The sequence below is a fragment of the Pelophylax lessonae genome, assembly GCF_965119305.1.
Source record: "Pelophylax lessonae genome assembly, chromosome: 1".
Lineage (NCBI taxonomy): Eukaryota > Metazoa > Chordata > Amphibia > Anura > Ranidae > Pelophylax > Pelophylax lessonae.
The window spans coordinates 539,844,356-539,867,848 of record NC_138768.1 but is presented as its reverse complement, the minus strand read 5'-3'; the positions used below and the strand labels follow the sequence as shown (position 1 = coordinate 539,867,848).

General features: G+C 46.7%; 1 protein-coding gene across 1 annotated transcript in view; it reads right to left on the bottom strand.

Annotated features, from left to right (window-relative positions):
* The window catches only part of PAQR3 (progestin and adipoQ receptor family member 3), a 62,873-nt gene extending 39,776 nt beyond the window's left edge, over positions 1-23,097 (bottom strand). The window contains exons 1-3 of the mRNA XM_082253588.1: positions 23,023-23,097; positions 17,260-17,467; positions 1,255-1,417 (exon numbers count right to left, since the gene is read on the bottom strand). Coding sequence (XP_082109714.1) covers positions 1,255-1,417; positions 17,260-17,444 — 348 coding nt within the window. The 5' untranslated portion in view covers positions 17,445-17,467; positions 23,023-23,097. The remainder of the gene's footprint in view (positions 1-1,254; positions 1,418-17,259; positions 17,468-23,022) is intronic.
* Positions 23,098-23,493: the final 396 nt, after the last annotated feature.

Below are 23,493 nucleotides of genomic sequence, written 5' to 3'. Positions count from 1 at the left end.
CGATAGCAAACTTAGGGGTGCACACTACATACTGTACATTAATACATGTTGAACCAATGAAAGAATGAACGGGAGGCGTTTGAGTGGCCCTTTTTTTTTTTTTTTTTATACTTGGTCATACCTAAATTCAGTTTACAAGATAGGAAGAGGCTGCATAATGTGGAATGGGAGATTTTTTTTCCCTATAGCTTTTGTGTCTGGAGGTTATTGATGGCTAGATGTCCAGGCCAAAAAGCTGTGTCTTCATGTGTTAGTTACCTTACCATTAACTATGGCAAGGTAATGCTAAGGTTAACTATGACTAATTTGCATACCCTAAATCATTTTTAAGAACATTTAATTGGTAAACTGTTTTATTATAGGCTGGATGTTTTATTATAGGCTGGAAATGAAATGTGAAAATAATGTAAACGTTTTTTTCTATTAAACATTAATAATGAAATTGTATTTGACAATTACACTAATAAATATACGGCACTACATATCTCACTGCAGCCTGAAGTTGGCGGTGTTTCTCTGCAGCCTAATTTTGTCAATAAAGCCTCCAGCCTGCATGTGAATGATCACATGCACATGAGTGTTATAGCTGACATGGTAATAACAGGATTGGTTCCCTATCACCCATAAGGATAATTTGCCATACAAACCAGATTGAAAGGTGAACCGCTACTTAAGTAGTACGAAAAAACCTTTCAACATTAGAACATTTCTAAGCCCTTTTTGCAAAACCCTGTGAATCTTTTTGGTCTCAATAGTTTTTCCCTTCCGGCTGGGTTCACACTAGTGTGAATTGGATGTGGGTTTCCCTGCATCCAATTTGTATGACAGGAGAGTGTGCCCTGCTCTCAATGGAGCCGGTTCACACATCCCTGTGGTGGCTGAGGAGCGGATTGCACAAAAGTCCTGTGCGTCTTTTGCTCCATTTCAGGTCTGATTTCAGGCAAAAATCCGGGCCTGATGCATCCTTGAAACGGAGAACAGGGACACACCAAACCCCTGCTGTGAGCTGCATCCAATTTAAGTGTGAACCCAGCCTCAACCTTCACATCACTACTGTGTAATGCAATGACATGGAAGTAGGAAGGAGAATCGCTGAGGGCTTCTGTGGACCTCTGCAGAAAGCGTTGGCTTCCCTTCGAACTTCAGAGTCGGATTTCTATTGAGTGTTGTTCTAGTAGGTAAGGGAAAAAAAAACGATGTGCTGGAAAAGTATACCTAAAAACAGTATTTTGTATTTATAACAAATAGGTTTACCTGAAAGCAGAATAGGCAGATGGAGCAGATAACAAAGTCTTCCCTGGAAGCATTTGCAGAAGGCAAAACAGACATCATGTCATAAATACCTAAACTAAAGAATAGTAGGAAGCCTAGCAAGTGACTCCAGATGTTCACAGTTTCATTGGACAAGATGAAAAGGCTGAAGAAGAAAAAAAAAAAAAATGGTAAAATGAGTAAGGTACATACATAAAGCATACCTAAGTGCCAAGTACAATAACCCACAGCATCCAGTCAGTATTCAGTTAAGTAAAGTCTTTTTACAGAAACATGATTACTGGCCAATGGCTGCTACTGAAATTCACACTTACAGGGATAAGCAAATAATAAAACAACATATATACTAGACCTAATTAGGATAAGGTTGACCCCTAAAAAGGTTCTGTAACCTCTTGCTGCCCCTGTAACACATATGTGAAGTGACAAAAGAGTGTAACCATTTCAATACCGGGCACCTTTATCCCCTTCCTCCTAAGGCTAAATTTTCAGCTTTCATCGCTGTAACATTCTGAACGGCAATTGCGTGGTCATGTAACACTATACCCACACTTGTATAAAGTACTCAAAACCCATACTTGAGTAAAAGTACAAGTGCTCGATCAAAAAGTGACTTGAGTAGAAGTACTAAAGTATTCAACATTTTTTGTACTTAAGTATTGCAAGTAGTTTTTTTTTTTAATTTTGCTACTCAAGTACTGAAAGTAAAAGTACAAGTACTATGTTATGTAGTTATTAAAGAAAGAAGTCAAAAGTTTGAACATCATATTGTTTTTTATTATTTCAAATGATTAACCTAAAGGACAATCACAATTCCTTTGGCTGTAACTTTTTGTAAAACAAAAACATATAAAGTATGTCCCTCCCTTCCCCCTTTAAAGCATCCCTCCTTCTCTTCCCTGCATGTTTTTTTTCTCCACAGCTTATTGGTGCGCAAAATCATATATAAACAATATATTCCAATAATGAAATAAAGGAATAGTGTATGAAATCAAAGTCAATAAAAAGTCCATATATATAATGCCATAATGCCCTAATACCATATATATGAGATGAATATATTTTCAAAGGTGCAGGAATCAAACAGGTGCTATTCCAAATAATAGGTGCAGACTCCCACCACCTTGTGGATTTCCCCCTTACCCAGCAGATGAAGGTAAGTGCAAAATAATATCCAAATAGACTCTTCCAGTAAAACAAAGCTGCAAAACCTGTGCTCTCAACCTCCAGTGAAAAAAGGAAAATCAGCCTCTTACCAGAAAAAAGGTCTATGTACGCTTGTGACTCTCCTTGGTTGGGGGAGGTTCTCTTTCCCCTTAACAGCAGATATGTAGACCATTTTATTTATACATACAGTAGCATTTATTTTTGTATGCGCTGATAATACACATGTTTTGAGCTTCATGAAACCTGCCATCTACTGTTCTGGCAGTGGTAATTTTTATAATTGTAACGAGTAACTATGCAGCACAAAAAAAAAAATATCGGAGTAGAAGTATTGAAATCATCGAAAAAATGTAGTGAAGTAAAAGTGGAAGTAGGAGAAAAAAATTATACTCTAGGAAAGTACAGATACCGCCTTTCGGTACTTAAGTACAGTAGTGAAGTAGTTCTACTTAGTTACTATACATCTCTGGCTATACCCATATGAAAGTTTTATCTATTTTTTTTTTTTTTTACACAAAGAGTTCCCTTTTGGTGGTATTAGTCACCACTGGGTTTTTTATTTTTTGCTAAATAAATGAAAAAAAGACCGAACAGTTTGAAACACTTGTTTTTCTACGTTTCCGTTATGAAATTTTGAGAATAATCTTTCTTTATACATTTAGGCCAAACTATATTGCTACATTCCATTGGGGAAAATAACTCAAATCAGTGTTTATTATTTAGACTGTAGGAAAGTTAGAGACTTCACAAACTATGCATATACAGCTAAAAAAATTGATCAATCCTGATTTACTGATGGCCGGATCTCATTCCTTGATGCCCAAAAATGCCAGGACAGTACAAATATCCCCCAAATGGCTCTTTTTTGGAAAGTAGACAGTCCAAGGTATTTAGAAAGAGGCATGGGATAAAAAGAGCCTGATGCGCTACCAATGAAGTATTTTAAGAAGATCAAACAGGTAAATAATATATATAAAAGATATGAGTATATTAAAAAAAAGAGGGGGGTAGGACCACGATCACGTGGTGATGGTAAAGAATAAAGCTGCCAATTATAGTAGTGTCACCACATACGATTCATGTACAAATGTTAAGATAAAACCGGCCCTAAATTCAAAGTGAAGTCAATACGCTAAATCCTAAAATAAATGTATCGCATGAATATAATAAGTTTTGCAAAATAAATCAATGTTATCAAGGTATTAAACAAATGGATCAAAAATGATCGTGCAAAATGCTTCATAGAAAGTGAGGCAATTTTATCTTAACATTTGTACATAGAAAGAGGCATGGTGATGCTTGTGAATTTGTAATTCTGTCACAATTTTTTGGAAAATGAAATTAAAAAGAAAAAAAAAATTGTTTCACAATTTTTTAAATTTTACATACTGTTACCAAGTGCAATACAGTATCATCATAACTGGTGATACAGTTTTTGTTTACATGTCTTTCTGACAGTTATATGTTCACTGTTGTGTGCTAGCTGCTGTTGCTACATTTGGTTTCACCAGTGCTCACTTTCTTTATGTGTGAAATAACTGGTGTGGCGGTGATCAGGGACACTGGTGACAGTATGTAAAAACACTTAAGAGATGTATTTTTTTTTTTTTTTAGATTCATACTTACCTAGGTGGATGCAGCATCTGTCCATTGCAGAATATGTCCCCCCCCCCCACGCCTCCAACACTGAGAACCGAGCAATCGAATGCCACTGATCCCCGGGCAACGAGCTTTGGCTCTACTTCTCCTTTAACACAGTATGATTGCATCTATTAATTTGGTGTTTACTATTATGGTTGACTGGGATTGGCCACAGCTAATCACATGGTACAGATGGGTTGTGATTGGCCCTATACAAATGTATATGTGTTGTGCTGTCATAAAATAATCACTACAAGTGAGCTAAAAAGTAAAAAATAATCCAAAAAACTATATCACTATAAAAAAAAAAAGTCCAATGCAAATAAAATGAATGGAAAAGTGCATCCAAGCAAAAACTATTGTTTGGACGAAACTCGTAGGGCTGAGTTAATGCAGTGACAGCATCATGTCCGCCTGGGTGTTGGATGTAGTAGTTTGCCAAGCTGTTTGACTTTACATCAATGTGAGAAGATACCGATTTTTTAAATACATTTTTATTGATTGCTACACCATGAGCGGTTTTCCATTCCTCTTTTATATGCTGTCTTTTCTGTGGCTGGGGAGTGGATTGTCTGTTTAATCTGCTGGGATGGACGGCTCTTAGTGGTAGACTAAGTGAGTGGAGATACACATTCAGCTATCCATTCATCCGGGCAACAGGCTGTGGGAGTGCAGGCTCTGATCCATCGGTCAGTACAGCATATTGTAGATGGGAAGGCTGACATCCATTCATTAACCCATTGAGGCAAGTGGAGGCTCACTCTCATTCATCCAGCTAACAAGTGATGTGATTGGAGGCTGCTGATTTTTCCAGCCATTAGTGGGACTTGCTCCCCAAAAGCGCTGTTAGACCTCCTATGCCTTGGGGTCTAACCTTCTGGTAAGCAGAATTTGTGTCACATGAGTGGGTGCACTGTGGTAATTTGGAAGAGAATTTCAACTTATGGAATTAGGGACATTGTAGTTTTTGCTTAGATGCACTTTTCACTTAATTTTATTTGCACTGGACTTTTTTTTATAGCGATTTAGGTTTTTGGGTAATTTTTTACTTTTTATCACACTTGTAATGATTATTTTATGAGAGCGCAACACGTATATGGTTGTATAAGGTTTATATTATTTGATGTGTGGATAATAGCGAGTGCAGCTGTCAACATTTGATTTAAAGATATTGTAGTACTATTTTAGCTCAGGATTTAGATTTTTTTTTTTATTTGTGATTGGTCCTGTCTGTACCATGTGATTGCTGTGGCCAACCGCAGAGATCGACACAATAGTACATAATGGATGGCATAAAAGCCATTGATTGTGGACAATTGTCAAGTGATCTGCTGTGATTGATCACAGCAATCACGTGGTACTGGCAGCAGCCTGTGCACTGACGAGTCATCCGCTGTGTCTGATCGCACTGCAGCGTGGCCAATGGGGCACATTAACGGAGGACCTCATATGACATCCACCTGGAAAGGTGAATTCCCCGCCCAGCAATATTTGTCGTTAGGCCGCTGCGGAATAGGTTAAAGCCCACACAGCACATATGCATCGCTGGGCAGCTGATATTTCTGTGCTGACAGCGCACTCCTAGCACAGAGACTGAGCTGTCAAAGACAGTTCTATTAGTAGCCTGTGGGACCAGATCATGATAATGTTACCACTGTGACAGAAAATTTGGGGTGGCCACATGATCGCCGATCCTTCCCACCACAACGAATTTAAAACATTTTTGAAAAGATGCCTGGGTGGGAAGGGGTTGAATCAAGAACAAAAATGTAATAAATTGAAGCTTACAGCACAAACAGTACGTGAACCCCTTGGAATTAACTGGTTTTCTGCAGTAATTTGCCATAAAATTTAATCTGATCCTCATCTTAAGTGGGGTACACATTAGTAGAAAATCTGCCGAAAATTCCCGCCCGAGGTAAAAATCGTACGATTTTCGGCTAGTGTGTACACAACTTTCAGCAGCCGATGCTGACATTTTCAATGAAAAAAAACGGAGGGACAAACACCAAAATTTTTATCGTCTGTCCCCAGACTACCAATTTTCGTTTAATGTGTATGCAGTATGTCTGCAAAAAATCGGATACGAAAGACCACGCATGATCTGAAGTTGCTGATGACCCGGAAGTCTAGAAACAAATGACCCAAAAAAAAAAATAAAAAAATTGGACGAGAAATTTCATGAAAATTATGCACTGTCAACTAAAAACGGTTATGACCACTGAGCATGAGAGAGAAAAATCGGAGGATATTTCGTCCGATTTTCGTCAAGTGTGTAGTAGGGCTGCCACGACTCGTCGACTACAAAAAATCGTCGACGTGCGGAAAATGCGTCGACGCGTCAACGCGTGACGTCACACGCCCCCGGCCGGCCGCCGTGCCGCTTGAAGTATTGCCGGCCGGGTGAAATTCCCCCGCCGGGCTCCGTCGGAGACGAGAGGTGAGCGCTAACCGTCTCCAGCACCCCTGTACTGCCACAGCTTCTGCCGCAACACACATTCGCCATCCTCCCCCGATCACCCAGCTACTTAGACATGTCACATTTGCGGCGCTACACCGGCTTGTAATGGTCTGTACTAGGTGGGAGGGCTTACTGGGGGGTCTGCACTGGAAGGGGGGCTTACTAAGTGGTCTGTACAGTACAGACCACTTAGTAAGCCCCCCTCCCAGTACAGACCCCCCAGTAAGCCCTCCCACCCAGTACAGACCCCTTAGTAAGTCCCCCTCCCAGTGCAGACCCCTCAGTAAGCCCTCCCACCTAGTACAGTCTGTACTAGGTGGGAGGGCTTACTGAGGGGTCTGCACTGGGAGGGGGGCTTACTAAGGGGTCTGTACTAGGTTGGAGGGCTTACTGGGGGGTCTGTACTAGTGTACTGGGAGGGGGGCTTACTAAGTGGTCTGTACAGTACAGACCACTTAGTAAGCCCCCCTTCCAGTGCAGACCCCTCAGTAAGCCCTCCCACCTAGTACAGACCACTTAGTAAGCCCCCCCCTCCCAGTGCAGACCCCTCAGTAAGCCCTTCCACCTAGTACAGACCCCTTAGTAAGCCCCCCTCCCAGTGCAGACCCCTCAGTAAGCCCTGTACTAGGTGGGAGGGATTACTGAGGGGTCTGCACTGGGAGGGGGGCTTACTAAGGGGTCTGTACTGGGTGGGAGGGCTTACTGGGGTGTCTGTACTGGGAGGGGGGGCTTACTAAGGGGTCTGTACTAGGTTGGAGGGCTTACTGAGGGGTCTGTACTAGTGTACTGGGAGGGGGGCTTACTAAGTGGTCTGTACAGTACAGACCACTTAGTAAGCCCCCCTTCCAGTACAGACCCCTCAGTAAGCCCTCCCATCTAGTACAGACCCCTTAGTAAGCCCCCCCTCCCAGTGCAGACCCCTCAGTAAGCCCTCCCACCCAGTACATACTGTACTAGGTGGGAGGGCTTACTGAGGGGTCTGCACTGGGAGGGGGGCTTACTAAGTGGTCTGTACTGGGTGGGAGGGCTTACTGAGGGGTCTGTACTGGGAGGGGGGTTTAGTAAGTGGTCTGTACTAGGTGGGAGGGCTTACTGAGGGGTCTGTACTGGGGGGGGGGGGCTTAGTAAGTGGTATGTACTAGGTGGGAGGGCTTACTGAGGGGTCTGTACTGGGAGGGGGGGGGCTTAGTAAGTGGTCTGTACTAGATGGGAGGGCTTACTGAGGGGTCTGTACTGGGAGGGGGGCTTACTAAGTGGTCTGTACTGGGTGGGAGGGCTTACTGAGGGGTCTGTACTGGGAGGGGGGTTTAGTAAGTGGTCTGTACTAGGTGGGAGGGCTTACTGAGGGGTCTGTACTGGGGGGGCTTAGTAAGTGGTATGTACTAGGTGGGAGGGCTTACTGAGGGGTCTGTACTGGGAGGGGGGGCTTAGTAAGTGGTCTGTACTAGATGGGAGGGCTTACTGAGGGGTCTGTACTGGGAGGGGGGCTTAGTAAGTGGTCTGTACTAGATGGGAGGGCTTACTGAGGGGTCTGTACTGGGAGGGGGGCTTACTAAGTGGTCTGTACTGGGTGGGAGGGCTTACTGTGGGGGTCTGTACTGGGAGGGGGGCTTACTGAGGAGTCTGTAGTGGGAGGGGGGCTTACTGAGGGGTCTGTATTAATTACAGGATTAATTAGCTAATCAAAAAAAACGGAATTTTTGTAAAATCTTACCTGTAAAATTCCTTTCTCTGAGTCCTCCGACAGTCGCCGCCTCTTCATATTCGTCACATATGGGGTATTAGACTTTGCTCCGAAGGAGTAGCTAGGCAACAGAATATGTTAACATTAAAACTTTGAACATATCCCACCCTCAAGGGGTGGTCCCCTCAGTCAATACCCTCCTACTTCCTGCAACCATATCTCAGTTTCAGTGGAATAGCAGTAGAGTATACAACCAAACCCCAAAAGAGGGGCGGGGGCGGCGACTGTCGGAGGACTCAGAGAAAGGAATTTTAAAGGTAAGATTTTACAAAAATTCCGTTTTCTCTTACGTCCTCCGACAGTCGCCGCCTCTTCATATTCGTCACATATGGGGACGTCCCAAAGCAGTGCAAACATGAGGGGTGGGAAACGCATCCGCGCCGAAAGGCAACGCAGTCTCCGCATCAAAGAAAGGAACCTTACCAAAGGAAGGAAACCAGCTGGGCTACAGAAAAACAAGTGCTCAACAGGAGCAACAACCCAGGAAAAGAGAAATAACCAGGGGATAAAAAAACTTATCCCAACAGCCAGAGGTCCCCAACAAGGGACCCTAGGGAATTGCCGCACTAAGAACCTTGCGGCCAAAGGAAGCATCCGCCGATGCCTGAACATCTACTTTGTAAAATTTCGTGAAAGTGTGCACGGTCGACCAAGTCGCCGCCTTACACACCTGGGCTACAGAAGCCCCATGACGACAGGCCCAAGACGTACTCAGAGATCTAGTAGGGTGCGCCTTCACAGGCACAGGGGGAACCTTCCCCTGCAAAGCATAGGCCTGTTCAATGGTCTGCCTGATCCATTTGGCGATGGTAGAGGCCGACGCCGCCATGCCCTTCCGAGGACCCTCTGGAAGAACAAACAAGGAGTCCGTCTTTCGAAAAGACTCAGTCGACTTAAGGTAAACCCTTATCGCCCGAACAACATCCAAAGAATGTAATCTCACCTCCTTTGGATGTTTAGGCTTTGCGCACAGCGAAGGCAAGACAATATCCTCATTAAGATGGAATTCCGAAACTCGCTTCGGAAGAAAAGAAGGATTAGGTCGCAAGACCACCTTATCCAAATGAACAACCAGATACGGAGACTTGCAGGACAAAGCCGCCAGCTCCGACACTCTGCGAGCCGAAGTGATCGCAACCAAAAAGGCGACCTTTTTGGACAACATAGACAACGAGATCTCCCTGATCTGTTCAAAAGGAGCACGTTGTAACACAGATAAAACGAGATTCAAGTCCCAAGTGGGCAGAGGATCCCTCCTAGGAGGAACCAGATGCCGCACTCCCTGAACAAAAGTGCCAACCAAGGAGTTGGAAGCCACGGGACGTTGAAACAGAACGGCCAGCGCAGACACCTGACCCTTTATCGTAGCCAGCGCCAAACGCTGATCGACACCCGTTTGAAGGAAGGACAGCACTCGGGAAACCGAGTACGTGCGGGGTGAAAACCCCCTGGACTCACACCAGGCAAAATAGGCCTTCCAAGTACGGTAATAAACCTTCCCCGAGGAAGATTTCCTCACGTTGATCAAGGTATGAACGACCTCTGGGGAGAGACCCTTCTCCTTCAGGACCTCGGTCTCAACAGCCAGGCCGTCAAAGCCAGCGACTGTAAAGCAGGATGGTATATCTGTCCTTGAGACAGGAGATCGTCTCGAAGAGGCAGACGCCACGGGGCGTCGACCGCCAGATTCACGAGGTCTGCGTACCAGGACCGGCGAGGCCAGTCCGGTGCCACAAGAATCACCGTGCTGCGTTCCGAGTGTAACCTGCGAAGGAACCTGGACAGCAACTGAATCGGTGGAAACGCATACATCAGCCTGTACTGATGCCACGGGGCCACTAACGCGTCCGACGCGTCTGCCCGAGGGTCGCGCGTCCTTACCACGAACCTTCTCACCTTGTTGTTGAGACGAGACGCGAACAGGTCCACATCTGGAAGACCCCACTTCGCGCACAACATCTGGAAGACAGCCGGGTGGAGAGACCATTCCCCCTGATCCAGGGTCTGGCGACTCAGATAGTCCGCCTGCCAGTTCTCCACCCCCGGAATGTGAACCGCCGTTATCGCCGGGACATGAGTCTCGGCCCAAGACAGAATGTCGGCCACTTCTCGAGCCGCTCGGGCACTCCTGGTGCCCCCTTGGTGGTTGATGTAGGCCACCGCCGTGGCATTGTCCGTCTGCACCCGAACCGGGCAGCCCTGCAGCCGGTCCGTCCAGCGATGAAGACAGAGATTTATCGCACGCAATTCCAGAATGTTGATCGGAAGGGAGGACTCCCCCTCCGACCAAGTCCCCTGGGCGGACAGAACGCCCAGAACACCACCCCAGCCCGACAGGCTGGCATCCGTGGTGATTACCGTCCACGAGATAGGACGAAATGATGAAACGACTTGCCCCCGGACACCATCGGGGACTGGAGCCACCACAGAAGGTCTCTTCTGGTGCGATGACTCAACGAGATTTGAAGATCCAGAGATTGAGGTCGCCCGTCCCACATGGACAGGATCTCCGCTTGGAGACCCCGCGTGTGAAACTGGGCGAAGGGAATCGCCTCGAAGGCCGAGACCATCAATCCCAGACATCTCATGCACGTCCGCAGAGACGAGTGCGGAACGTCCCTGAGGGACCTGACTTCCTCCTGAAGAGTTCTGAGTTTGTCTTCCGGTAGGAAGACCTTTGCCTGCACCAAGTCCAGAATCATTCCCAGGTAGGGAAGACGAACCGACGGACTCAGTGTCGACTTTGGAAAATTTATCATCCAACCAAACTCCTGCAGAGTTTGCATCGTGACAGACAGGTCCTTCTCCAGACCCTGGCTGGTCGCAGACCGAACCAGAATGTCGTCCAGATATCCCAGGACAGAAATGCCCTGGGCCCTCAATAATGCCAGAACCGGTGCAAGCACCTTGGTGAAAACCCGCGGAGCCGAGGCGAGACCAAAAGGCAACGCCACGAACTGGTAGTGATCCTCCGCAATGGCGAATCGAAGGTACCTCTGGTGACCCTCGAAAATGGGGATGTGAAGATACGCATCCTTCAAATCGATGGAGGCCATGAATTCCCCCGGAACCAGGGCAGCCACCACCGACCGCAGGGATTCCATGCGGAACTTGCGAACCCGCACAGAGCGGTTCAGAGCCCTCAAGTCCAGAATTGGACGAACCTTGCCCTCCTTTCTGGGCACGGTGAACAGATTGGAATAAAACCCCTGAAATCTGTCCCGATGAGGCACCGGAACTACCACTCCCTGAGCCCTCAGGTCCCGCACCGCCAGGTGCAGGTCCCGTAAACGCTCTGGAGACAGTTGAAGATTTGAGGGAAAAAATCTGCTCTTCGGCCGAGAGAGAAACCCGATCTTGTAACCAGATCGAACGATCTCCTGAACCCATCTGTCCCGCACGCGGGCCAACCAGGGCTGAAGAAAACCGAGCAAGCGTCCCCCCACCCCAAAACTGGGTGAGGGCGCCCCTTCAGGCTGCACTGTTATGGGCTGCGGATCCGGATTGACCGGACTTCTGTTTTCCAGACCAGGGCTTCTTCTGAGAGCCTTGACCTTTGAACGGTTTGCCCTTGTAGTGCGACCGAAAGGCACGAAAGGACCCCTGAGGGGGCCAAAAATTAGCATGCTTCTTCCCAGAAGCCCCCTTAGCCTTGGGGAAATGGGGCAAGAGAGTGCTCTTACCTCCGGTGATCCCCTTAATCAACACATCCAAGGACTCCCCAAAAAGGCGAGACCCATCATAAGGCAGATTGGCTAAGGTCTTACGTGAAGACTGGTCCACCGACCAACATCACGCCACGCTGTGCACACGTGCAGCCAACGGGACTAGGTCCAAGTCCGCATCACACAGATACATGACACCCTGGTGGATTTGATCCACCATATCCAGGGTCGCCGGCGAGGCCGAATCGGCCACTAGGACGCGCCTAAGCATCTGCGTCCAACTTGCGACCACCTGGGCCGCCATGAGAGAGGCAAACAGAGCCTTAAGCATAGAACCCGTAACAGAATAAGTATGACGGGCAAGAGACTCCAATCTCCTATCCGTGGCATCACGGAACACAGGGGAATCCTCTGCAGGAATCGCAGTGGATTTGTTTAAAACCGCAATTGCATGATCCACTGGGGGTGGCACACACCACCTTTCATCAGTGGAAGGCGAGAAAGGATAACGCAGCTTGAACCTACTTGGTACAGCAAAAGGTTTGCGCAGATTGCGCCATTGTTCCATTGCAGGGAAAAACCTGCGGCGTCCTGCGTTTTCTCTGCGTCCCATAAGCCGCCAAGGCAGCGGGGGGACACACTTCATCCTGCAAACGCAGCGTTTGTTTTATGGAAGCAATCAATTCATCCATGATTGCAAGCTCTTCAGGCGAGCCAGGGGGAGAATTATCAACCCCTTCAACTTCAGCCTCCACCTCGGACCCCACTAGATCCAGGGAGGAGCGGGACCCCGATAAGGAGGCCCCCGCCATAACAGCCCCATCACCTTCACCCTCAGAATCAGAGGAAAGAGAAACTCTGGGTCTTTTAGTAGATTGAGCAGCCACCAGCATCTGCACCTGAGCAGCAAGGCCAGCCACAATAGTGGCTAAATCCCCCCCTGGGGGGGAAACAGCGGTCCCCTGGCTTTCCACCAAGGCGGTAGGAAATTTGCCCTCCTGAGAATCCATTGCCCCTATTACAAATGCCGGATAATAAAGGGTTAACTGCCCCTTTAACAAGCGCGGCGAGCGCAGCCCACCGCACCACACACAAGCACAATGAGACCCCCACAGGAACAATAAAACTGACACAGGCAATGGATAAGAAGGATATAACCTGAGGAGACCCTCGCCGCTGCTGCTGCCTCGATCGGTGTTCCTGGAGAAGAGGAAGTGATGCTGCCAGGGCGCTCTATGAAAGCCTATGGGAGGCTACAAGAAAATGGCCGCCATGCATGTAGAACATGCGGCCGGAGCGAGTGTAGGCAAAATGGCGCCGTTTGGCGCCGAAACCGCCGCTCCACAGTACAGTAATGCACACATGTCATCCATGCATAAAAAAACATGTCAGATCGCCGCAGCGATCGCTGTAAAGTGCCCAAACATGCCCAAAACATGCCCCACAGCACACAGCTTCTCACACTGACAAGGCTGACACAGACAGTGTCACACAGCTCCCCCCCCCCCCCCTTGCAGCCCACAGCATGCAGCCGAGTGATAGGGAGACAAACAGTGTGAACAGAGGCAGGTTACACAGTCCCAAACTGACACCCCCCCAGACAGACAGGTCCCCACATAGATACACTTACCTCACAATGGCGTGGGGGACCCGCACAGGCGAACAAGCCGCTGCACATGAGGCAGGGAGAGTCGCATACAAGACGCACAGAATGGGGGTTAAGAAACCGCACAGCGTCCAGTGAGGTAGCCACCTCACCAATCATCCCTGCACCGAACAGGGATGGGTCGTTCACTGTGCCAGGAGCGTTACCTGGCTGAATGCTCGATGGCAGGCTGGGAAGCCACTGACCCACGACCTGCGACCAGGGGAATCAGCCCGAGACCCAGCCCGCATGATCCTCTTCATCAGAAGAACTAACTAATGCTGACAAAAAGAACAGCTAAGTAAAGGTAGAGAGAAAACTCAAACAAAAAATCAAAAAAGAAGAAAGAGTCTGGGGCACAAAGCCCCAGCACAGAGAGAGCCAGCCACTCCTGACAAGCTAGACATTGAAACTGAGATATGGTTGCAGGAAGTAGGAGGGTATTGACTGAGGGGACCACCTCTTGAGGGTGGGATATGTTAAAAGTTTTAATGTTAACATATTCTGTTGCCTAGCTACTCCTTCGGAGCAAAGTCTAATACCCCATATGTGACGAATATGAAGAGGCGGCGACTGTCGGAGGACGTCAGAGAAACACTAAATTAAGCAAAAAAAACAAAAAATTTAAATAATCGTTAGATTAGTCGACTAATCGGAAAAATAATCGATAGATTAGTCGACAGACAAATTAATCGTTAGTTGCAGCCCTAGTGTGTAGGAGGCTTTAGTCAACAATAGACAAACACAATGTGCTTAAGCTGATATTGCGCAAACAATTCTAATTTCTCGTGTATTTTTGAACACACCCATTAAACAGTCATAGTGCAGGAGGAAAATGTAAGTGAACCCTTGGTGTTAGTAGCTGGTTTAATCGTTCAGGAGGAATTTTTGACCATTTCTTTTTACAAAACTGCTTTAGCTCAGACAGATTTGTAGGATGCCTTGGGTGAACAGCTCTTTTGAGGTCATGCCACAGCATAAGTTATGGTCGGGTTCCTTAAAGGGCCACTTCACAAGGCCCTTAATGTACTCCCAAGAAAAGTATTTTACAATAAGTCAAGCACCTATTATTTTATTTACATTAAGAGACATAGCATGAGTAATTCAGGAACGTAGGGATGTCCAAAAGCAGTCCAGCTGAGGGGCGGGCAACACAGCAAAAAAATGCTAACTGTCCCACGTGAACAACGGGCTAAATAACAGGGCCCAATACAGCTCAAAGAGCCATCTGAAGAACTTTGAGACCAAAACTGGCTTCAGATTAGGCCTGAAGTCGGCCTGGTAAAATTTGACCAATGTGTGAACAGAAGATTATGTGACAGCCTTGCTCCACTCTAGTGGAGTGCGCTTTGACAGTAAAAGGTGGATCCTTGTCCTAGAATAATGGGCTACTGAAACCATCTGGAGATAGTAGGACATGACAAGTTGTCCCCTACAGTGACTCCCAGAAATTACAAAAAAAGGGAAAGGAGAAAGAAGGGTATAGCACTGCTCAGATAAAAATTAATAGAACTAATACTCTGTTAGAGAGTTTCCTCAAGTCTGGGGAACATGATGACAGATGACATCTGCAAAGGGGGCAGAGAAACAGAGGAAGTGGGGGTGCAGACACTGGCCAGCAGTGTTACTGAACAATAATCTGTTCAACAGCACTGCTGGCCACAGTATCTGCTACCCTCTTTCCTTTCCTTTCCTTATCTCCCCCTAAGGATGTCATCTGTCCGTAAGTGCCTCAGACTCCAGGAAATGTGAGCGTACTTTCTTACAGAGGTTTTTAACAGAGTTTTAAATCTTTCACTAAAGTATTCGTTTTTCATTCATTTTCATCTTATCAGTGCTATCCCCCTCGGTGAAATAGAAGAAACCCCCTTGGAAAGAAAATAGACCTAGCATGTCAAGACTATCTTGAAAAAAGGTTCTTTACAATTTAAGGCCAGAAACTATCCTTGTAGAAGCAAACGTGATGGCAACAAGGAAGACAGCGCTCTGTAGACTGGATGGTAATGATTGATTGATACAATGAACCGTGGAGAATCAAACTCAGAGTGTGCCCAAGGTGAGCCAGGAATACCAGCATACCAGTTTATTATCCATGAAGTGGAGGGTAAAACAATTGGAAAATAAAATCAATGATTAAGCTAAAACGACACCACACTGGAACCGTGTAGGCGTAGATAGGCTAATCTCCTCAGGTCCGGCAGTCAGGGGTGCATGGGGAAAGCGCTTCTTCCCTGGTAGGTGCACTCGAGCCAAGCCGGGATTCGCCGGTGCCCCAGATGACGTTACTGCAGGCCAGAAGGCGGAAGCTCAGGACCAAAGATGGACACCTCTCAGAACCAGTGTGGAACGCAACAGTGTTTGTTGTCATGATGAAGCGTTTCATGCGCATGCGCTTTATCAAGGTCCCTCGCACGGTGTGTCCAGGACTCCTCCCCAGCCCATCAGGGTTGCATTTGTCATTAGAACCTTCCAGGCCAGTGGGAAGGATTACCCTCACCCCAAGGCTAGTCTTGTGAGCCACTAGGCCATGATTTTGTGGGTTGTGTAGATCTATAGGCTGAGCCTTCTGGTCCCACACTGTTGGGTTACCATGGTCTGGAGTGAAACTGGGCATATGGAACGGCTTCAAAGAAAGCCACCTTTAAGCCCAGGACATTTGTGCAAAATGAGAAGGTCAGTTGACTCCTGAACTGTAGCATCTGAAACATGGGAGAAGACAGTTGGAGCTCTGGATCCACCCAAACCTCTGAAGTTTAAAGGATACTGACTGACAGAGAATTTGTCAACTGTTCCCTCAGCAACAGCTCATACAGGTATCCCACTATGGAAATTCCCAGAGAACAAAGCAAAGCAAGTACAGTAGCTAGCACCTTTGGTAAAAACCCAAGGTGGAGGAGATAGAACAAAAGGAAGGGTAACAAATTGGTAATGATGGGTATATGCAAGTAGGCCTTTTTGATGTCCACAGAGGCCAGAAAGCAATGATTGACCTTGTAGATTCTATGCAGAAATGTTATACTTCAAAGAAGGTGTTGAAAACCTCTAGATCCAGAATGGCATGAATGCTTCTTGTTGTTTTGAAAACAAAAAGATTTGAAACCCCAGAATCTCTCCTTCTCTGGAACCAAGATCCTTGAGAAAGGAGCTGCACCAGAGCAGCAAAGAGGGCTGCTAGTCTTTGCCCGGACATTAGCAGGTATGACAATTTAAAGCGGGATGGAGGCAGAGTTGAAACTCTAGCTAGTAAGCCCTGGATATCTCATTACAGAACCAAAGAGGCATTGCACATCAAAAGGGCATATGCAAAAGGCATTTGTTGCACCACTGATGTTCTGTAGACAAACATTTGATGCAAATAGTCCTCAACATGTGTACTGAAAAGAGCCCCTTTTTGAATATCAGGTGAACAAAATCAGCTAACAAAATACAGTAGAGTAGGTTCACCGACATGAGCTGCAGTTGTTGGTGGACAGGGGAATCCACGAGGAGAGATCAAGACATATCCTTGATCCAGACGCCTAAATGCTTTGGTCGGATGAATCTCATAAGCAAACATTGCTGATAATCATCCAAAAATATGGCACAACCCTTGGATACCAGGTTACACGCACGTCAATAGGTAGTTTTCAACAAATGTCTAATATGCAGTTATTATTTATCTTACCTTTTTAGACATAAACGGGATGGTAGATAAGCTCTATATCCATCAGTAATGTATGGATTATCTTTAAGGAAAACAGGAATCTGTTCATAGGTATAAAGTCTAATTCCCCTGGGAAGAAGAACTGGCCAATACTGGTAACTACCCAACTCAATGTAGTGGGCACTTTTTAGCAGCTTTTGGTGCATGGTGGCAGGTATTTCTCCGAGCCCTGAAAAATAAATAAACAATATATTAACAGGTGATTACAAATAACTGTGAATTACATTGGCAAAATTTCTGCGGCTAGTATGACAGTTGTGTGTGAAGAGACACTAAGAGCCGGTTCACACTGGGGCGACTTGTCAGGCGACCTGGTCGCCTGATAAGTCGCCGTGGGTCGTCTGCCATAGATTAGCACAGGACCAGTTCTAATAGGAGCGACACAAGTCACTCCGACTTAGAAAAAGGGTCCTGTACTACTTTGGGGCGACCTGGAGCGACCTGCATTGACTTCAATGATATGAAGTCCGTGCATGTCGCTCCGAGGTCGCGGTGCGCGCTGTGCACCGCGACTTCACAGGTCGCCCCGGCAAGTAGGGTCGCCCCTATGTGAACCAGCTCTTAGCCCATACAATGCAATGACATTAGCTATGTGTGACTGCACACCCAGCCATTACCTGCGGTTAGGGACAGGTTATCCTGGCTGAACACAGTTTGCCTGCATCTGACCATGATCCCCGCAGGTAATCGCTTGCTCTGCGAACAGTCACTGCATTGTATGGGATAAGTTAAAAGAGCATGCAGAACATTTAAACAAGCTGCTAAGAACAGAGCCTTACTAATGTTATTTGTTGTGTTCAGAGTCCGGAAGCAATTCAAACACCATTCATTCTTATAGGAACACAGGTCCTCCTAAATGCTGCAGCACACAAGATCAGATTAGTATAGTAGCTGGAGTGTTTTTTTGTTTTTTTATATGTAACCTCTGTGGGCCGATTATCTGCGTTTGTTTCCCAAGCTGGAAATTGGCTTTAAACTAACATTAAGTCCCCGTTCACACTGGGGCGACCTGTGAGGCGACCTGTTTGCCTCACAGGTCGCCGTAGGTCGCCTTCCATAGGGAAGCTGCGGACCCGTTCTAATAGGAGCGACACAAGTCGCTCCGACTTAGAAAAAGGGTCCGGAGCTTCTTTGGGGCGACCCGGAGCGACCGTCATAGACTTCAATGTTATGAAGTCCGTGCCGGCCGCTCCGAGGTCGCGGCGCGCTGCTTGTACCGCGACCTCGGAGGTCGCCCCGGGAAGTCGGATCGCCCCAGTGTGAACCGGGCCTTAAGGTTCCTTTTTTCTTTAAAATAACAAACATTATTATTATCATTATTATACTGTACAGGATTTAAATAGCGCCAACAGTTTATGCAGTGCTTTACAATATAAAAGGGAGACAATACAGTTACAATACAATAAAATACTAGAGTAATCCCTGATAAAAAGAGCTTACAATCTAATAGGGTGGGGCAGGTGTTACAAGAGGTTGTAACTGTGGGGAATGAGCTGATGGAAGAGGTCAAAGATTAGTTGGCAGTGTGATAGGCTTCCCTGAAGTGATGAGTTGTCAGGGATCGCCTGAAGGCAGCTAGAGAAGGAGATAGCCTGACAGGTTGAGGTAGAGCGTTCCAGAGGATGGGAGAGGATCTGGAGAAATCCTGAAGACGAGCATGGGAGGAGGAGACAAGGGAGCTTGAGAGTAGGAGGTCTTGAGAGGAGCGGAGAGGACGGTTTGGGTGATATTTGGGGACAAGATTGGTGATTTGTGAATGGCTTTGTATGTTGTGGTTGGTATTTTGAATTTAATTTGATGGGCGATTGGGAGCCAGTGTAGGGTTTGGCAGAGAGGGGAGGCAGACGCTGAGCGGTTGGTAAGGTGGATAAGCCTGGCAGCAGCGTTCATGATAGACTGAAGAGGGGATAGCCTATGAAGTGGTAGGCCTATGAGAAGGGAGTTGCAATAGTAGAGGCGAGAAATAACAAGGGAGTGAATGAGTAGCTTGGTGGTTTCAGTTGTTAAAAAGGGTGAATTTTAGAGATGTTGCGGAGGTGAAGTCTACAAGCTTTTGACAATGATTGGATTTGGGGCTGAAAGGACAGGTCATAGTCCAGGATTACACCTAGTACCCTGGCATGAGGGGAGGGATTGATGGTTGCATTACTGATTTTGATGGAAAAGTCAAGGAGGGGGGCATGGGCAGGGGGGAATTTTTCCAGCTCAGTTTTAGAGAGATTTAGTTTGAGGAAGTGGTGCGACATCCATGCTGATATGTCAGTAAGTTAGTAATGCAAGAGGAGACTGAAGGAGTGAGGTGAGGAGTAGACAAATAGATTTGGGTGTCATACTTACCTGCTCTGTGTAATGGGTTATCACAGAGCAGCCTCAATCCTCTTCTTCTGGGGTCCCCCGCCAGCATTCCTGGCTATTCCTCTTCAGCAAGTGCCTCCATAGGAAGCTGCTTCATATGGGGGCACTCATGTGGGCTCGCTCCTGAGCTGCCTGGTTTGTGTCCCTGCTCCCTCTTCACATAATTTAGTTGACAGCAGTGGGAGCCAATGGCTATCAATCTGTGCAGTGAGGCAGGACAGATCCAGGAGAGCCACTGCTCTCATGCACATTGCTGGATCGGGATCAGGTAGGTGTAAGGGAAGGGGGGGGAAGAGGAGTGTTAGATGTACTACCAGATTTAAAGGAGGAGTACAGTCAGAGCTCGTTTGGCTGTACTTCTCCTGTAGATTACAGGAGTGCAGTTCATTCTGCACTCCTGTAACGTTTTCAGCCTGCTGTCAGCTGTCGTCACAGCGCTGGTCCGGGTTCAGGAAGAATGGCGACCAATGGTTGGGATCTGCCCAGAAACCTGGAACAGCACCAGCTCAGCTCAGATTTGGCTGCTCCCACCCACTCCACAGTCCAACGCTGGGCATGTGGGGGGCTAGAGCTGAGAGCCGGTGACTGACTGTCAGCAGTTCTCTGCTCACGGAGCTGTGAGAACCAAGCAATCAGCGGTGTTTGATTGCTCGGTTCTCAGCCTTAGAGCTAGCAGGGGACAGATGCAGCATTGGAACGATGCTGCATCCTAGGTTAGTATAATCCAAAAAAAACCCATTAACTTACTTCGCTTTAAACCACTTCTGGACTGGAAGGTTTTACCCCCTTAATGACTGGGCCATTTTTTTGCGATACGGCACTGCATTACTTTAACTGACAACTGCGCGGTCATGCGACGCTTTACCCAAATAAAATTGATGTCTTTATTTTCCCACAAATTGAGCTTTCTTTTGGTGGTATTTGATCACCTCTGTGGCTTTTATTTTTTGCACTAGAAAAAAAAAAAAAAAAGACAGACAACTGTCAGACAACAAAGAAATTATATTTTTTACTATCTGATATAGAACATATCCAATAAAACAAATGTAAAACATCTAATTTTTTCATCATTTTAGGCCAATATGTATTCTGCTACAGAAAAATCCCAAAAAGCGTATATGGATTGGTATTGCGTCTACAAACTAGAGAATAGATTTATATCATTTTTATTTATTTTTTTTTACTAGTAATGGCGGCGATCAGCAATTTTTAGTGGGACTGCGACATTGCGGCAAACAGATCGGACACCTAACTGACATTTTTGAGACTTTTGAAGGAACCAGTGACATTACTACAGTAATCAGTGCCAAAAATATGCACTGTTACTGAACTAATGACACTGGCAGGAAAGTGGTTAAAATCAGGGGTGATCAAAGGGTTACATGTGTTCCTAGGGGGTGCTTTCTAACTGTGTGGGGAATTGACTCACTAGATCAGGGGTGTCAAACTCAAATTTTATCGCGGGCTGCATCAGTATTATGGTTGCCCTCAAAGGGCCAGTTATATCTATAAGATTAGATATCCAGAGCACCCCATGCCCCCTTACAACCTTACATGGGATGTCAAGAACCCCCCCACCATCAGAAGTCAAGAGTCACCCTCCCTTCCTTACATCACAATGCACCCCTTTACTTTGTGCTGCTGCCAGGAAGAAGATGAGGGTGGATCTGGGAGGAAGTGCAGGGTCTGGAGGAGAACCAGAGGAGGGCTGGAGTCTGCTTCCAGGGTCTGCTGAATGCTGAGACCAGGGGAAGCAAAGTCATGGTGTTTCGGCTGCACAGAGAGGTGCAGGAGGACTTCCGCCCTCCTCTCTGCTGAGAAGGGGGGGTGGGCAAAGATGAGCCTTCCTGCAGCTGCACAGAGGAGTGCAGGATCTGGCAAAGGAGTTCTTTCCTCTCTGCTACCAACTACAGAGACAAGGTGGGGGCAGAGACAAGGGAGGTGTCGCAGCTGCAGGAGAGGTGCGAGGGCCACATGAAATGGCCTGGGGGGCCACATTCGGCCTGCGGGCCTTGTGTTTGACACCTGTGCACTAGATGAACACAGACACCTGTGTTCCTAAATAGCAGGAACACAAGATCCCTGTGTTCATCACTGACAGGACGGAGGTCTGCCGTGTTTACATAGGCAGGCGGCTGTTCTGTCTCTCTGGGGAGCAATCGCGGGTGGCTGGTGGACCCGCTGATTGGCTCCTCTTCTGGCCAATACGCGCACGCGCCCCTTACTGGCTATTTCACTAAACGACGTACAGGTACGTCCTTTCACGCAAGAGAGCCAACCTGCCACAGTTTATGTGCTGCTGGCTGGCGGAAAGTGGTTAAATACACTAACAAACTGAAGCCAAACTCCAACTAATACTTTATAAGCAGTTTTATTTTTTGTTTTTCCTTTTGGGATAAAGGTTTTAGATAAATAAAAGCTAACCTTTGTAAGTCCCAATGTCAGTGTTAAGGCTACATTCACACCTGAGCGTAGCGTTTTTCGCGCGTTTTTTACCGCGATTTTTGCGGCGTTTTTTACCGCGATTTTACCGCGATTTTTACCGCGATTTTTGTGCAGGCGTTTTTAGATTGAATAGAGATCAATGGAAAACGCCTGTAATCTGCCCAAAAAGAAGCTCATGTACTTTTTTGAGCGTTGGGCGTTTTGTAAACAGCGTCAAAACGCTCAGATGTGAACAGGGGCCATTGAAATGAATAGGATTTGTCTTGTTGGGCGTTTTGAGAGCTGATCCTAGAGCAGAAAAACGCCCCAAAAACGCCCCAAAACGCCTAGATGTGAACGGAGCCTAAATGATTTGCTGCTTTGTTATTAATCTGGCCAGAAAGTCTGCAGTTTTTCAAAAGAACATGTTGGCCTGCAGATGTAGCAGTCAGGTGTCAAACTAGCACCTGACTGCTACATCTTCAGGCCAACATGTTCTTTTGAAAAACAGCAGACTTTCTGGCTAGATCACCAGGTGAAAAACAATGAAGCCTAAAAAAGAAAAGGAATGCTGCCATGAGATCATTACAGCCAGCTGCAATAGAATATACATTTCCTTTTGGGTTTAGTAATGTTTTCAGTATACTTTTAATAGCAGATTTCTTTATAGAGAGCTACACGATCAATCAGAGGGACAATGAAGGAGAGAGGTAGAGAAGGATTATAAATGGTCAGATCGGAGCCTTAGGTGTAGAGTGGAACTCTTTTGGCGTCACGTGACAGCCCTAGGATTGGTCTGCTGTCACACAAAGCAAGGATGAAGAGATACTTTATGGGATTACAGAAACAAGCCGCTAGTGCGCAGGCGCTGGTAACAAAGCACCACAGCCAGGTGTAAACCTGTCCGCTATCTGGCCCTTGTCCCCAGCTGCTTCCCACCCTTACCTATATCTCCGTATGGAACACTGACCCATCCGGGCCCGGCCTGCCTGCCAGTCGCGCCGTCCTCCTTGCTGACGTCATCGCGCTGTGATAGGGGAGGAGCCGGCGGAGTGTAAGCGATGACAGCTAGAGCTGCTCTTATCTATGCCTGTATAGTGTAATGTGAATGAGAGAAGAGTTCGTACTGCCTTCATTGGTGTGTACTACAAAGTGTGTCATTAGGCAAAGTACACATCACACTGATATAGAATATGCAGCCAGTTAGCTGTCATCTCAACTGTTTCACATTCACCCCCCTCTTCTAGCTGTGGTGTAGTGATCTCTAGAAGTCTAGGTACAAAGAGCCAATATTATAGAGTTAAAGAGACACTAAACTTTGGTTTAACCACTTCAATACAGCGTGCTTTTACCCCCCTCCTGCTCAGACCAATTATAAGCGCTGTCACACTTTGAATGACAATTGCGCGGTCACGC